General features: G+C 39.9%; 1 protein-coding gene across 1 annotated transcript; it reads left to right on the top strand.

Moving 5' to 3' along the window:
* Positions 1–6,665: 6,665 nt before the first annotated feature.
* LOC113037014 (extracellular calcium-sensing receptor-like) lies at positions 6,666–10,361 on the top strand. The gene is made up of 8 exons (XM_026193708.2): positions 6,666–6,787; positions 7,234–7,522; positions 7,632–7,921; positions 8,040–8,335; positions 8,592–8,797; positions 8,933–9,154; positions 9,235–9,358; positions 9,463–10,361. The coding sequence occupies exons 1-8, from the start codon at positions 6,681–6,683 to the stop codon at positions 10,359–10,361; spliced, it is 2,433 nt and encodes an 810-aa protein (XP_026049493.2). The 5' UTR covers positions 6,666–6,680.
* Positions 10,362–16,918: the final 6,557 nt, after the last annotated feature.

The raw sequence follows: 16,918 nt of genomic DNA, 5'->3' as shown, positions 1-16,918 counted from the left end.
GTTTGTTTATTGCGCTAAACAACAGCAGCAGTTTAAGCTTGATCAGCTGTTGTTAGAATTCATTTGATTTTAATTTCTAGTATCAGCTGATGTTTGCTGGAGCCACAGCTGTAAAAAAGGGCTGGTCGAAACCAGGAGATGTCCTTACTGAATCATCAGAGCTGAACTGGTGATGGAAAAACAGGTTTACCTTTTAGGTGACATGAATGAGTTGAAGGGAAGTTATGAACTGTTTCTGAGAGACAACTAACACCAAGCTCCTTTTTTTGTGTAGCTGACAGCTGGTAACTGTGCAGGGGCGGATCTAGCACAGCTTTTGCCAGGGGGCCAGGTAGGGCATTAACAGGGAGAGGGGGACACAAATATGTACTTTTCTTTCTTACTCTCATTTAAAATATTTAGCTTTTATTAAATAGTTATCTGAATCTTACAACCAAAGTTTGTATAATAATACACAAGATTGGCTGTAGACCATTGTTAATCATTCAGAACACTGTGTAAAAATAACAAAAAACAAAAAGTGAGTGCAAAAGTGCATAAATATTTATTTTACGTGTTTGATGTGTGTGGCAGGGCGTGGTCTGCAGTGCCGCTGCAGGGGAGGTGGACCCACCTCAGCGGCATCTGCAATCACGCCTCTCAGGCGTAAAGTCTGTGCTCTCTCGGCTGTTTTTTTTTTTTTTTTGTATGTGTCGGGCTGTGAGATGAAAAGCTACAGCCGGCTGTGTGGGTACAGCAACTATGTGTGAAAAGTGGTCCATAACGTAATGCTTCAAAGCGTGTTCATGCAAACATTGTCAGGTCTGCTTATGAACCTCTGTGCACAGCGTCTGCAAATCGGGGCTGTACGAAGTCACCTCATCTTTACACAAAACTGTAAGCTGTCATCTGTGAGGCGCGAGCGGTGTTTGGTTTTACCATAGTTCATGGTGGAGAATGGCTGCTCTGCTGAGTTTTGCTCTCTGTAGCCGTTTGAATGGCAAACTACACTGATTAGCGGCGGCATAGGCACACTTAAAATTTCTTCTGAAATTTTCGCTTTCTAGTTTATGTTTGATGTGTGTTTATTCCTCCCTAAATATTGTCGGTGAAGTTTGCCATGCACGTCAGATTTTCCTGCGCATTTTTATACCTCTGCCAACAGAGAGAGAAAAAAATTCACATTCTAACAGACAGCTGGTGCTTAGAATACAGTTGAATAACTATTAAATAACAGATGATATAATATTTCTGTCCAGGTTGCACACTTCATGATGAACATGAAACCCTGCTCCTCTCGGTGGAAATGCGCCTTCTCTTTCCTCTTTGTATAAAAACATTTTAAAAGTCAGTTTAATCTCAAAATTCACTGTTAAATCCAAAACACACCAGATAAAGAAAAGCGAATAGTTCAGTCTAACACATGTGCCAGTGAACCATTAAACGTCTGTGAAACTATGCAGTTATGAAACGTAACTTTAACCTCAGCCAAACCGATTTGCTCAGTTGTAAATAAAACAGCGAAGTAAACGTGATCCGACAGACAGAACCTGAGTGAATGAAGTCCAGCGTTTAACCACTGAGAGCTAAAACTAAGGTGAGGTTTCAAAGCTGTGTGCCGGTGATTGGACATCAGCCGCTGATGAAGCTGGTTCGCCTATAAAGTGCTCTGTAAGGAAACAAGCTCCAGCAGCTCTGCGCTTGGGGAAAACACTATATTTCCTTATCTTGTGCAGAAAAATGCGCTGACATTGCTTTATATCGAGCACCGGCTGCCCAGTTAAACTGTGACTATCACCAGGTAACGTAGGCGTGTTTCTTGAATTAGCAGCAGGTGTTAAACAGCTAACAGATGAGGAGGAGGATGCATGCAGGTAAACTGAGGGTCTGTTGAGCTGATCGCTGGTTTCGTGAGAAAAATGTCAGCTCGTTCTTTATGTTACAGAAGCACAGAGACACAAGACCAGGCGGAAAGAGACGATCGTTCGGTGAAAATGAGAATCTGCGAATGCAACATGTGGAACACGGAGAGTGGAATATGTAAACAAACCGGTTAACGTAACCCCCTGGGTGCACTCTGCATGCTAATTGTTAGCAGAGCTAGTGAAATCTCTGAAAACATCTGAGCACTTTTGCAAACATGTTCTATGTTGACAACCTGACCAGACATACGGCGCGACATTCGCGGCTAAAACACTGTTAAAAGTGTAGTTGGTGACAGAAAAACGGGGTATTTTAAAACTACACCACCACCATAGCTGCCTGTGATTTGATCTGCATTCTGGGATACCTGGCTGCCCCAAGTCTACACAAGCAATCGATTATATAGGATCGACCTGTTTTGACTTACTTTGCACAGCAACCAGTCAAATGTTAGAGAAGCTGCATGGGCAGCGTTAACCCCGCCCCCTGAGTTTGATGGGTGAGGCTGACAGATAAAATTATTTCAAGATGAGAGCCAGATGCCAGGACTGCCAAAATGAAATAAATAAATATATCATTAAATAATTAATTAAATGTGTCAATAATTAATTAAATGTGTCAATAATTAATTAAAATGTGAAGTACATAAATAATTAATTAAATGTGTCAATAATTAATTAATTACATGTGTCATAACTATTTATTTAATTAATTAATTCCAATTTTAATTAATTATTGACACATTTAATTAATTATTTAATCAATCAATCAATCTTTATTTATAAAGCACTTTTCATACAAAAAAAATGTAGCACAAAGTGCTTTACATAGTTAAAAGCAGCCCACCCCACCCTCCAACTCACTCCCCACACTCTCATTAACATAAATGATGTGAATACAAACATATCCCCCCCCCCCCCTTCCACACACACACACACACACACACACACACACACATACACACACGCGCACACTTAAAGAGTAAAAATTGGGCTGGGCTCGCATGAGCCAAGTGAGGAAACACTATAACAGGGAACCGTCTGCACCGGGAGCCGGTCACAGACCGCAGCCTCCTGGCTGGGCACACAGCAGGAGGGAGGCCAGCCAGGCTGAGAGGACCCCCAGAAACCCAGCAGCCACAGTCGATCACAGCCCCGGTGCAGAGAGCGCCCTCTGAGGAAACACTGGAGATATGACACAATAGGATATATACAGGGTAAAATGATAAAATAAATAAGAACAGGATACAATATAAATATAAATATAAATAGAGTAAGAAGATTAAAAAATGAATAAGAATAAAATCAATAAATATTAGGTAAAGTCTAAATTAATAATAGAATAACAGGATAGAATAAATAAGCATAAAATAAATAAACGTTCAGTAAAAGCTAAATTAAAAAGGTGGGTCTTGAGCCTGTTCTTAAAAACATGTACGTTCTCTGCAGCCCTGAGCTCCTCCGGCAGGCTGTTCCACAGATGAGGACCATACCACTGAAAAGCTGCCTCTCCGTGAGTATGTGTCCTGACTTTAGGGACAATTAAAAGGCCAGTACCAGAGGACCTCAGGGTCCGCGAGGGTTCGTATGGTAAAAGCAGATCTGAGAGATAAGAAGGCCCAAGACCATTAAGACATTTAAAAAACAATAAAAGAACTTTAAAATCGATCCTGAAACACACGGGGAGCCAATGCAGCGATTCTAAAACCGGTGTAATGTGGGCCCGCCCTCTGGTCTTCGTCAGCACACGAGCTGCCGAGTTTTGCAAAAGTTGTAAAGTTGAAATATTCTTCTTAGGAAGACCAGAGAGCAGGGCATTACAGTAATCAATGCGACTGGTAATAAAAGCATGCATCAGCATCTCCGTGTTGGCCCGAGAGAGAATAGGGCGAACTCTGGCTATATTTTTTAGATGATAAAATCCAATTTTGGTTACATGTTTAACATGTGGGATAAAACCAAGCTCAGAGTCAAAAATAACACCCAGGTTTTTCACTTGTAGCGAAGGACATAGTGAAAATGCCTCTAATTTAGACAAGAGTTTCTCTCTCTGAGCCTCAGGACCGACGATTAAAACTTCAGTCTTGTCCTGGTTAAGCTGTAAAAAGTTTTCTGCCATCCAAGATCGTATATCTAAGATACAGTTAAAAAGGGCATCCATTGGTCTGGTGTCATCAGGAGACACGGAGATGTACAGCTGCGTGTCATCAGCGTAACTGTGGAAGTTCACTCCATGCCTCCCGATGACACTGCCGAGAGGGAGCATATACAAATTAAAAAGTACAGGGCCTAGAACCGACCCTTGAGGCACACCACATGTCATTCTATGGATCTTAGAGGAGCATGTATCCATACTCACCATAAAAGTTCTGTCAGAGAGATAGGAAGTGAACCAGTTATGTACAGCACCAGAGAGGCCCACCATGTGTTGGTGTATTTAATTAATTCATTATGGCAGTCCTGGCGCTCCATAGACAGGTCAGGTGTTTTTTAGTATACTGGATTGCTCCTCAGGTGGATTCCTCCAGTGAATTACATGGCAAGCCTTCCCACCTGGACTTAAAGAGACCGAGAATCCCTTCTTTTCCACTTGATGATCTGCTGCACCTTGCGGTGTGGTTGGACTGTATCACTCACACGGTTGGTTATGAAAAAGACCACTGACTGACATTTTCCCATCCCTATTTTCTTTCACACCCTGGGAATTTTTGGACTGTACCCCTTGGACGTGTTTTATTTGGGACTGTGCATAATAAGCGGCTGTGTAGAACATTCTCCACATGTGAAAGGTGTGTGAGATTTTCTTATGAATGGACACTGAATTTGAGTCATCGGTTTTCCATAACAGTTAAGGAGTCAGGGTACCAGGGTGCACCCAGCATTAAGGATTAACACTTTTCCAAGTCACTGTTTTAGTAGTTTATGTGTTTTACTTTTCTTTCATTTTTTGTCATTTTCTTTTCCACAATTGTAAAGTGCCTTAAACCTGTGGTTGTCAACCATATGGTTTATAGACCCATTAATACAATCGTTTCAGCAATTCCCCTAACTGTGTTACACTAAGATGAATGATGGCTAGAGTTATTTATTCAACAGAGGCTAACATTGCTAGGATTATGCACTTGAATTGAGAGGAGAAAGAAACTAGAATTTAGTAAATTGCAGATTACATCTGCAATTTAGTCAGGGATAATTTGTGACACAAGCATAGCAGCAAGAGTGAAAGGTAAAGATTACAAGATGATAGTGAGACCTGCTATGATGTATGGTTTGGAGATGATGGTAGTGACAAAAGGGCCCACCAATCACATATGATTGTGTTACTGGTGCCAGACCTAGAGCAAATCTAGACCTGTATCAATAGAAAGAACACTGCAGTTAGCATCTTTCTAATAGCACATGCTTGGTGTCTATTTCGGTATACCAGGTTGTATTTTTCCCTACCAGCTGTTGATCAACTGCTATCTATTCTACCACCAATCAACACAATGTATCAAACCCCTAAAGTTCCTACTGGTGGTAGCCGACCCACAGGAGATTGGACACATGTGGCTCTTTCAGGCTAGGCCCAACCAGCCACGAGACATTCCCCTCAAGCCTAATGGTAAATGGCCTGTATTTATATAGCGCTTTACTAGTCCCTAAGGACCCCAAAGCGCTTTACATATCCAGTCATCCACCCATTCACACACACATTCGCACACTGGTGATGGCAAGCTACATTGTAACCACAGCCACCCTGGGGCGCACTGACAGAGGCGAGGCTGCCGGACACTGGCGCCACCGGGCCCTCTGACCACCACCAGTAGGCAACAGGTGAAGTGTCTTGCCCAAGGACACAACGACCGAGACTGTCCGAGCCGGGGCTCGAACCGGCAACCTTCCGATTACAAGGCGAACTCCTAACTCTTGAGCCACGATCGCCCTGTACACCAAAGTTCCAGTAACCTTGTTGTGGAAAAGGTAACTGTGCCTCTTGATAATTATTTCCACCCTTCCCACAAAATCCACCACCATCTGTTTTCCTGCATTTCTCTCCTTATAATCTTACCTGTCCAACACCTCTTCAGCTTCTCTATTATTTTGATCTACACGTCCATCAATATCTGCTCCTTGACAAGTCTCTCCCCTATGGGGACACTCTCTATCACTACATTCAACTCATTACACGATTCTTCTTTGTCTTCATCGTGATATTGCCCTAATTTGTTTTTGCCTGAAATTTGATGAATTTTTACAGAAGTGACATAAATACACAAAAAATAAAGATTTTTTAAATTTCATACTGCTATGAAAGTGCTTTAATTTTTTGTGTATTTAGGATGTTTTGGGTCAATGGATAATTAGTAAACTATTTATTTATGTGAGACAAGCTATTTATAAATTCTAGATATATCTGTTGTTTAAAGTTAATCAAACTTATTATGAAAGGATTTTTGGCCTGGGTAACCCAAAGACACCAAACCATACTGGGAAGGCGTAGACTATCATTAATATCTGAGGGTTTTGAAAACACTACTTGGTAAGGGGATGTACTTGTGAAGATGAAAAGAAGAAAAAAAATTCTCAGAAGACTTATATAAACCAAGGAAAACAAACGTACGCCCATATACACAAGCTGGATGTCAGACAGAGATGGAAAGATCAGCTGTTTTAATTGGTCTGGTATTGGCTGCTTATCTGACTCAAACAACCATGTCTACAGGGGCTTGGGCTGGTACGGTAGTATCATCTGTGAAATGCAAGCTTCAAGGAAGCACTCGTTTGCCTGCATTCTCAATGGACGGGGACTTTGTTATTGGTGGTGTTTTCTCTCTTCATACCTACGCACACACAGTTTACAATGACTACACCATCATACCCGAGCCTGTGAAATGCAAAGGAAGGTCAGTATTGGAAAGAAGAGAGTGATCAAAACATATTGCACTATGTAAGAATGAAAATGTTTTCACGTTTTATTTTCTGTGGTATTACATTGCTTCTGTATGGTTCTGAAAAAAATCACCAAGAAAAATATTCCAATAGTCAGTCATTTATATTTGTGGAAGTAATATTTGTGTTTTTGAAAACAGAAATCATATTTTTGAACAACAATCTTACAAAAATCAAACAGGAAATGACAAGCCTTTACATATTTATTTATACATTTTTGTGATTTATCATGATAATCATTTCTGCTGAATTTAACTGATGAAGCAATGTGTTGAAGTGCCCGTAAAAATTTAAGTCATTATTTGGCCATGGTCAAAACCCACAACTCCTACAATGTTTTCTTGTGACATTTAACCTAAGTCTGTAGTTTAATTTCTAAAAGTGAGTTAACTTTCTGCAGGATTAATGATCTGCAATCATTACGTGCAATGATCTTTGCCATAGAAGAGATTAACAACAGCACAGAGCTGCTGCCCGGAATTAGGCTCGGGTATCAGATCTATGACTCATGTGCATCAGTGGCTGTGGCAGTGCATGTGGCATTTCAGTTTCTAAATAGCTTCGACCCTGTGTTTTTCATTGGTAACAATTGCTCACAATCTGGTATGGTGATGGCCGTTGTTGGGGACTCTGGGTCTATGACATCCATCAGTTTGTCACAAGTCATCAGTTCTTTTAACATTCCCCAGGTAAATGCCAATTTCCAATTTCTGTCCATTTTTGTATTTAAAATATGCCATGTGATATTTGTGTTTGCAGTATTTTCTGAGCTACACTGTTTTATTTCTTTTGGTTTAGGTGAGCCACTTTGCCACATGTGCATGCTTGTCTGACAAGCAGCAGTACCCAAGTTTTTTCAGAACAGTCCCCAGTGACCAGATTCAAGCTGAAGCACTAGCCAAGCTAGTGAAACACTTTGGCTGGACTTGGATAGGTGCTGTTCGGTCAGATTCGGATTATGGAAATAAGGGCATGGCTTCTTTTCTCCAAGCAGCACAGAAAGAGGGGATCTGTGTGGAATACTCTGTGTCTTTCTATCGGACAGACCCACAGAGCAGAATTCAGAGAGTGGCAGATGTTATCCGCAGGTTTCTTCATCAGAGATAATTATTGTGCATTGACTTGTTTAATTATCTTTAAAATAAACATTTGATGATGTAAAAAGACACAAAAACATTTTTCAAATGCACTATGTCGTCTCAGCAGGTCTACAGCTACAGTTGTGGTGGCATTTGCAGCTTTAGGAGACATGAAGATATTGTTGGAGGAGCTTTCACGTGAGCCTTCCCCACTACGCCAATGGATAGGCAGTGAGTCATGGATAACATACTCAGAATTAAAGAGATTCCATTTATGTGCTGGGGCCATTGGATTTGCGATTCCGAAGTCAGTAATTCCAGGTCTAAGAGACTTCTTGTTGAATCTGTCTCCCTCTGAAGTGGCTGCTTCTCAAGTACTTACTGAGTTTTGGGAAGATTCATTCAACTGCACACTTAAAAACAGTAAGGAATGTTTCTAGGTTTAAATGATCCTGTCAAACTTCTGGTGTTACAAGGTGCACTGTTGATCCATAAGCTTAGCAGTTTTCAATTAAATATTATACACACACGCACACATACACACACACACACACACACACACACACACACACGTATGGTTTTCAGAATATTGGTCACAGTGGAAAGTACATAAAAGAGATCTGAGACTAGTTTGAATTTCAGAGTTTAAAATGTCAGTTCTGTCTTTGTTTATTTTTAGATACTGTTGCAGACAAGAAGGTATGTGATGGAAAAGAAGACATAAACAGTCTCCATAATCAGTACACTGACACATCTCAGCTCAGAATTACTAACATGGTGTACAAAGCTGTGTATGCAATAGCACATGCCATTCATAATGCAATGTGTCGAGGAGCAAATGTCACAGCTCAGTGTGACACATTAACCAAGTTGCAGGCCAAACAGGTCAGAAGAAATAAATATCTTAATGGCAGTTTCCCTCATCACCTGCTTGAATTCAATTTTGTATTAATATTGATTATTGCACTATTTTATCTATTTCCTTTCTCTCCCACCCTCTCTCTTTATTCATGTTTACAGATTTTAACTGAACTGAAAAAGGTAAATTTTTCCCAAAATGGATATGATGTGTCATTTAATGCTAATGGTGATCCTGTGGCTATTTATGAGCTCGTTAACTGGCAGAAAAGTGAAAGTGGCATCATTGATATTATAACTGTAGGGCTTTATGATGCATCACTACCAGTGGGCCACGAACTTTGGATTAACAGAAATATAACCTGGATGGAGGATAGCAGAAAAGTAATGACTCAAAGGATGAGAATCTAACTCTACTGAACAAGATAATTTATATTTATTATGCCACCTTTGTGTGTTGACAGGTGCCAGTGTCAGTGTGCACTGACAGTTGTTCTCCAGGAACTCGTAAAGTACTGCAGAAAGGAAAACCCATCTGCTGCTATGACTGTATAGCGTGTCCTGAGGGAGAGATCAGTAATACAACAGGTAAAATGAAAAAAATTCTATGCATGTAAAATGTTTTTATTGTGAACATATGAAAATTACAGAAATTACAAGGAGCCTATATATTTTTTTTCTCTCTTATTCAGATTCAGCTGACTGTTTACCCTGCCACAAAGAATTCTGGCCTAATGCAAAGAGAGACACTTGTATCCCTAAACCTATAGAGTTTCTTTCCTTTCAAGACATCTTAGGAATCACCTTGGCTACATTCTCAGTCATTGGTGCCTGTCTGGCCATTATCACTGGAGTTGTATTCCTTTATCACAGGACATCTCCAATTGTCCGAGCCAACAATTCTGAGCTGAGCTTCCTGCTGCTCATCTCACTGACTCTGTGTTTCTTATGTTCATTAACTTTCATTGGAGCGCCATCTGAGTGGTCCTGCATGCTGCGTCACACTGCATTTGGTATCAACTTTGTTCTCTGTATTTCCTGTGTACTTGGGAAAACTATAGTGGTTTTAATGGCCTTTAAAGCTACAATTCCAGGTAGTAATGTGATGAAATGGTTTGGTCCTCCACAGCAGAGAATGACTGTTATGTCTTTCACATTTATTCAAGTTTTAATATGTTCTTTTTGGTTAGTATTCAGTCCCCCTTTTCCAATAAAAAATCTAACCACATACAAGGAGAAAATCATATTGGAATGTGCATTAGGCTCTCCTGTTGGCTTCTGGGCTGTTCTCGGGTACATAGGGCTACTTGCTTTGTTTTGCTTTGTTTTAGCCGCCTTAGCCCGCAAATTACCTGATAATTTCAATGAAGCCAAGTTTATCACCTTCAGCATGTTGATATTCTGTGCAGTGTGGATCACCTTTATCCCAGCATATGTTAGTTCACCTGGGAAATTTGCTGTAGTTGTAGAAATCTTTGCCATTCTGGCCTCCAGCTTTGGACTAATAATGTGTATATTTGTTCCAAAATGTTTTATCATATTGTTTAAGCCTGAGAAAAACACCAAGAAATGTTTAATGAACAAAAATTAATCAGAGTATATTGGACTTTTCACAACAAGCTAGTATTCCATTTTTAAGCTGAAATTCTACATATTCAATATGCATAGGAAAGTTTTGGTTACTTTGTCAAATTAAGATTATTTCTGTTGTGATTAATAGCAAACACAGAAATGTATTTACAAATTAAGGGAGTGATTTGAAAAGATGGATGGGATACTTTTTAAGGTCTTTTTTTTTCTGGAAAACCTGATTAATTTGCACAATAACTTTTATGCAATAAATTGGACAATATTGCCAGATGTAGCAAAAGATGATACAAATTAAATTTCATTTATGACTGATAATTAATTTATTTTATTTAAACGGTTCAGAAGTTTCAACATTTCCTCCAGTTAGGGTTAGGGTAATTGATTTACTGACCATCATCCAATTATTTAGGGAAAAACAGCTATCCAAAGTTTCCTGGCCCTGGAAAAGTAATCGCCCTCCCCTTAGTGAGAGCCATTATCCACAAATGGATGAACCTTAAAACCAATTACCTACCGAATTTGTCTCAGTTAGGGTGAATGTTTGTGATTCAAAAACAAGAAAGAAACTGGACAAAAATGGTATTCATGGGGGAGCCGCAAGGCAAAAACAACAACAAAAAACTGCTGACCAAAGTCCAAAGAATACCAAACTGGATATCCTGAAGGCAAATGCTCATGCTCTATAATTTAAGTACAGTCAGATTATGTAGCAGGACAATTATCAGAAACACACTAACAAATCTATTTTATGCTCAAAAAAAGGAAAATAATGATTTTGAAGTCACCTGTAGCTCAGGTGGCAGAGCAGGTCAGCCACTAATCAGAAGGTCGGCGGTTCGATCCCTGGCTGCATGCCAAATATCCTTGGGCAAGATACTAACCCCGTGTTTGCCTACTGGTGGTGGTCAGAGGGCCCGGTGGCGCCTGTGTCCGGCAGCCTTTCCTCTGTCAGTGCGCCCCAGGGCAGCTGTGGCTACGATGTAGCTTGCTATCGCCAGTGTGTGAATGGGTGAATGACTGAATGTAGTGTGAAGCGCTTTGGGGTCCTATGGACTAGAAAAGCGCTATACAAATGCAGGCCATTTACCATTTATTTGTAAAATCTCTAATGTGATGAGTCAGTGAAGCTCACTTCTGTCTAATGACAGCAATACTGAAGTGTGTTGTACTCAGAGACTTTGCAAATAAACTCTAATAGAATAGGAGAATGGTATCAAAGTGTTTATCATGGCATCTAATAAGAGAACTCTAATATTTGATTCTTTCAAAGTCATTATACAAATGATAAACTTTCAATTTGGCCAACAATCTCAACTGGAAATAAAAATAATATATACTTTTTTTTTTTTTTTTTACCACAGAACTAATCTGTTTGTCAAAGTTGGCACTAATAGTTGTTTCCTAATTTATGCACCCATCTGCTACCAGAAGAAGCATTGTTGGTGAGAAATGCTATCAATCTGTTAACCCTTTAAGACCTACCATAGAACCAAGTCTGCCAGAGTTATCTTTATATTTTTACATGCTGTAGTGCCATTTTTGGGAGCATTCCAAGTTGCTATACATCAGTATAACCATTATAACCCAAATTTTAATAATATTTCTGCATTAAGTCTATAATAACTACACAAATTGCAACAAAGTGCAATTTACAAAAAAATAGAAAATCGTTTTTGTTTTTTGTTTTTTTTACATATATTTCTAGTTAGAGAAATTTAAGAGGTTTGTCCCTCAAAACTGTAAATACAAAAAAGTTGCACAAAATAGTTTCTTTCAACAGGAAATTTATTTTGAGTGTCTTCATAGTTTTATTTTTGAGATACACCAATTTTTATATACTGTTGGAAAAAAAATATTACAATGCAAATTTGCAAAAAAACCAGCATGTGCATCAAAATAAACTATTTCCAGCAGTGTAACATGACTTTTAAAAACACCAGTACAGGCTTATAAGGCCCCAAAGGTAAAAATCTACATTTTGTGCGAATAATCAGAATCAGAATCAGAATACTTTATTGATCCCTGGGGGAAATTATTTTTGTTACAGTGCTCCATTTTAAACCAACATTAAGACAAGACAGACAATACGCTAACTAAGAATAGTACAATATATACATATATATACATACATACATACATACATAAGTCACTTATAAATAAATATTTGGAAAAGAAACATGTGTAGTTGTAGCAGCAAACAGTGTGTTAAGTGGATGCGTTGTACAGGGAGATGGCCACAGGCAGGAATGATTTCCTGTGTCGTTCAGTGACATCACTTCCAGTTTTGGCCAGGTAATGGTGGACACGCGATAGTTCACGCTGACGTCTATTCCTTTTTTTTTTTTCCTGTTCTTTCTCTCTTTTTCTTCCCTGATGGGAACACACACTGGTCATTTTACTATTTGAATAAATGTTCCCCGACTGACAGCTGCCTGTCTAACTTACTTAGCACAATTAAACTGAATCTTTGCCAACCAAAACCTCTCAGCCCATGACAGCTGGGATATGAGCAAGGGTTTCAGAAAATGAATGGATGTTGTGTGATTTGGACTGGAAAGAAAGAGCATCCAAAGAAAACCTGTGAGTACCTTCATAAGCCAAAAGTTCATGTGCATGTCTTGTGTTTAGGCAGTGAGGTAAAAAATGGTAGCTGCTGTTGATTATAAATGTAGTATTACTCAAAATTATAATCAAGGAAGTCTGGGAAATGTTAAAAAACTATAAATGCACCCCAGCAGCTACTGGATTCTAGAGGCTCCAATTCCTTGTTAGCTATTGGCTGTTATTTATACTGTCAACAATAAAAGCTGTTGTTACACGCGGGTCACTAAACACTTGCACAAAGTCTAACTCCTTGGGATTGCTATATGATGAATATTGATTTAAAAAAAAGAAATAAACATGTTTCAGTTTACTGGGGTATTTAGCATGACTGATCTGCTGCAGTCCTGTTCCTATTTGATGAGACAAACCCTCACAAACGGATCCCCCTCATGCAGCTCATCCCTTCCAATCTCTCCCATATGGGACAGATTGAGTTGTGACCACAGCTCCTCACTCCCATCCTGAGTAAAGCCCGCACAAATCAGTCTCCTTTCACACTTTCCTGAGGCCACACAGAAAGTAGAGTACTCAGGTCGGATGTAAATCCCCTTTAGGTCGGGGGTCAAGTGTTTTCATCATGTGTGCAGCTATTATTTTACGCGTCATTATCAGCTGTGCAATACCGTTACTTAGGCAGGAAACGGGCGTAGATGCTAGCGAGGAAGTAAAGAGACGCGGGTGGATGGCTTGTTGCCCTGCAGCTGTGATTTGAGTCTCCCCCCCCCCAGGACCTCACACAAGCCAATTCACATCCATCCACCAAGTCCTCACCATTTCAGAATGTGAAGGAAGCAGCTGCGTTTCATCCTCCCAACCACCGTTGGCAAGCTGTAGTGACCATCAATGGGCCCAAAGCGCAACTTCCTTGTCTTCTGACCACAGCTGCTCAGATTTTTGATAAGCTTAGAAGTTTGAAGGCTGTTTATTAGATCCCAGACTTCGCTTCCCACCAAAATCAACCCATTCTTATATATCCTACAAGAAGAGCCAAAATACATTAGCATCGTTGTAATCCAATCCAAGTGTTGCATGTTAGTGCTGATAGAAAGCAGTGAAGTAGGGACTCCATCAGTTTCTAAAAGGTTTCTCTTGTTTAGATTTATTAGCCGACACTCAAGTATTACCCGGGTTTGGGAATAAATTTATTATGAAGTAAAGGCTCACACTTTTCCATTAGACTGGCTACTGCTCCGCCACACACATCATAGATGTCCCTGCCCAACATCAATAAGTTGTGCTGTTAACAGATGAAGCCGTGATTATCTCTACATAATGTAAATGTTGTCTTCCCTCCCTGTGCATTAAGAGGCAACAAGAAATATTTTCTCTGTTGCATAGCAGCAAATGACTGCTAACTTGGCAAAGTGCTCAGATGTCTGGCCCCGGGAACAAAATTTATAGCCTGCATAATATTTAAAAAAACGCACACATACAATTACGAAGCAAGATGATTATATTATAGTCTGTCTTTTACTCTTTGCAGTAATGGAGTGTTATCATTTACGGCAAAAGCAAGTTTTAACAAAGGTCAGTCAGTGAATTAAACATCTAAGGTCTCACATTTCTTTATTTGTATCTGTTTCTACCCATTAATGGTCAAATCTAATGTCTTGATATCAGTATATTAACTTTATAAACAGGACAACTGGATTGACCTGATGTCCTATAAGCTGTTTTGTGTTTCTCGAGGTCATCCATCAAACATAATTTACAATAGCAGTTTCTAGGAGCAGTTAATAGTGCTGAACCAAACGGCAACCTCAAGGGTTTGAAAATGAAGCCAACAGTCTCTCCAGTGGTCAGTCCAAACAGGCAAATGTTCAACCCTACAGCATTAAAAATGATGTTTACAACACAGCACATGGATAGTTTTCACCTTCTAACAACTGTATGGCTATAACCATCCAATTACAGAACCGTAGCCTCACTTTTGTAATTACAGTGACCAAACTAACCTTCTACATGTTTTGTTGATATCATCTGGAGATTTTGAACATACATGGCTGGATTTGACACATATGTTTGTGCTTCTAGTGAGTGAAATTCTAGCAGTTTACTAGTCGGCTACAATACACCTTTTCATCTAAGTATGGTGACTTCTGGCTCCAGAAATAGAAAAAGTGCAAGAAACACGAGGATTGAAAAACAGTGGGTGAAAGAAACTTGTAAGTTTAAGGGTGTTTACTTAAAACAACATAATAGTTTAGTCTAATCCACATATGCTACCTTTTATACATATGGCAATCTATTCTGGTATATCTGTTCTGAAATGTTTGTAGTCAGCCTGGTGCCAGAATAAGACTTAGTTGGTGTAGCACACTTATTGTGTGAAGTGTATGTCAACATACTTGAAGTCCTGGGCCCTATTTCAGGAAGCCGGTTTAGAAAACTCAGAGTGAAAAACGATACTCAGGGTTGAGTAACCCCGAACTGTCCAACTCGGAATATTCGGTTTCAGAAAGGCTGATAACAATTAGTTCAGTCAACGCGGAGTTGCTTTAACCCCAAGTTAAGCACGCGCACGAGGATACATAAAGCCCTAATTAGTGGAGCACAGATTAAGCGAGTCACCATGGAGACGGAGGGAAAGAAGGCGCGGTCAATGTATTTTACAGCGCTTGAGGCCGAAATTCTGATGGCAGCATATGCCGATAACATGCAAATTGCGCGGAAAAAAAAAGAAAGGGAGCATGCATGGCAAAACAAAGCCGACAGAGTCAATGCGTGAGTGTTAATTTAAACATTGATCTAGGGATTTCCACCCATTTAACACGTTATTGTCATGGTCTTGCGGCCATGACTGAGTGACTTTGTGTTTGTGTCCCTTATTGTTATTATTCTCTTTATTATTCATGGGCTGTTTTGGGATGGTTTGTGTTTTGGGATTTTAGATACTGGGTTCTGGGTTTGTGCTCCCTCTGTTGGTCCCTGGTGTTAGTGTTCCCCTGTCTCGTCAGGTTAATCAGGTCCAGCTGTTTCCCCCACCTGTGTGTGATTTCCCAGTGTCTCTTTGTGTACTTATAGTGTGTGATTTCCTCTGCTCCTCGTCACGTCGTCTGTGTTCATACCCGGTGAATCCCATGCGTGCTCTCCCTGCTGTTCTCCCTTCATGTTCAGGTTTGCCACTCCCTTTGTGTAGTTTCTCCCAGTTTAGTTCGTCCTTAGTTCTGTTTTGCCATCTCCACTTTATGTTCAGTATTGTCAATAAATCACCTTCACATCTGAGTAAGTGCTGCATCTGAGTCCTCCTTTCCACTCTTCACACGGCCGCTGCCCCGGACCGTGACAGTTATTTTATTATATTATATTTTATTTTTTATTTCATACATTTTATTTTGTGATGTGATGTGAGCGCAGGTGCAACCCAACAGGCCCCAAACGTTCCTGGCAGCAAGTAAAAATGAAATATAAAAATATAGTCCAAACAGGTAAGGTGTAATTGTATTATGAGCCATAGTGCTTGGTCTGTTTGTCCGATGTAAATCAATTGCAGTTAGAGGCTACATTAATTTCCCCTCTGTAAGCACTTATTGAAATTATCTGAGCACATTACAAGTACATATTTGCTTACTCTGTATGCTCATATGCGACCCGTTATAGCCAACAGAACAAAAGCGGAGGCCCGAAAAACAGGTGGGGGTCCTCCACCACCACCACTCACAGAGGCTGAGCAGTTGGCTTCCACATTTGTGATAATGTTGGCAGCATCACATATGATCTTCACAGTGCAGAGAACACAAATTAGCATCCATTACTATAATGAAATAATCTGTTAGTTTGAAATGCTACAGGGAACTATGTACCTGTACATTAATGCTGTGGAAAGACTTCCTGTTCACATACTCTCCTTCATTTACTGAAGGAGCAATGATTGGAATGTGAGTGCCATCTATACAGCCAATCACGCCTGGGAACCGTGAAAATAAATGTAAAATTTAAGTAGTAGTTCAAGTA

The sequence above is a fragment of the Astatotilapia calliptera genome, chromosome 14 (genome assembly GCF_964374335.1).
Source record: "Astatotilapia calliptera chromosome 14, fAstCal68.1, whole genome shotgun sequence".
Lineage (NCBI taxonomy): Eukaryota > Metazoa > Chordata > Actinopteri > Cichliformes > Cichlidae > Astatotilapia > Astatotilapia calliptera.
The sequence above is the reverse complement of the archived record's forward strand: the minus strand, read 5'-3'. Positions and strand labels throughout refer to the sequence as shown.

What these genes read in the sequence shown, in the direction of transcription:
- LOC113037014 (XM_026193708.2), top strand. Translation starts at nt 6,681, where the DNA reads ATGGACGGGGACTTTGTTATTGGTGGTGTTTTCTCTCTTCATACCTAC. An exon ending in GTTCTTTTAACATTCCCCAG is followed by an intron (nt 7,523 to 7,631) that starts GTAAATGCCAAT and finishes CTTTTGGTTTAG; the next exon opens with GTGAGCCACTTTGCCACATG. An exon ending in AGAGATCAGTAATACAACAG is followed by an intron (nt 9,359 to 9,462) that starts GTAAAATGAAAA and finishes TCTCTTATTCAG; the next exon opens with ATTCAGCTGACTGTTTACCC.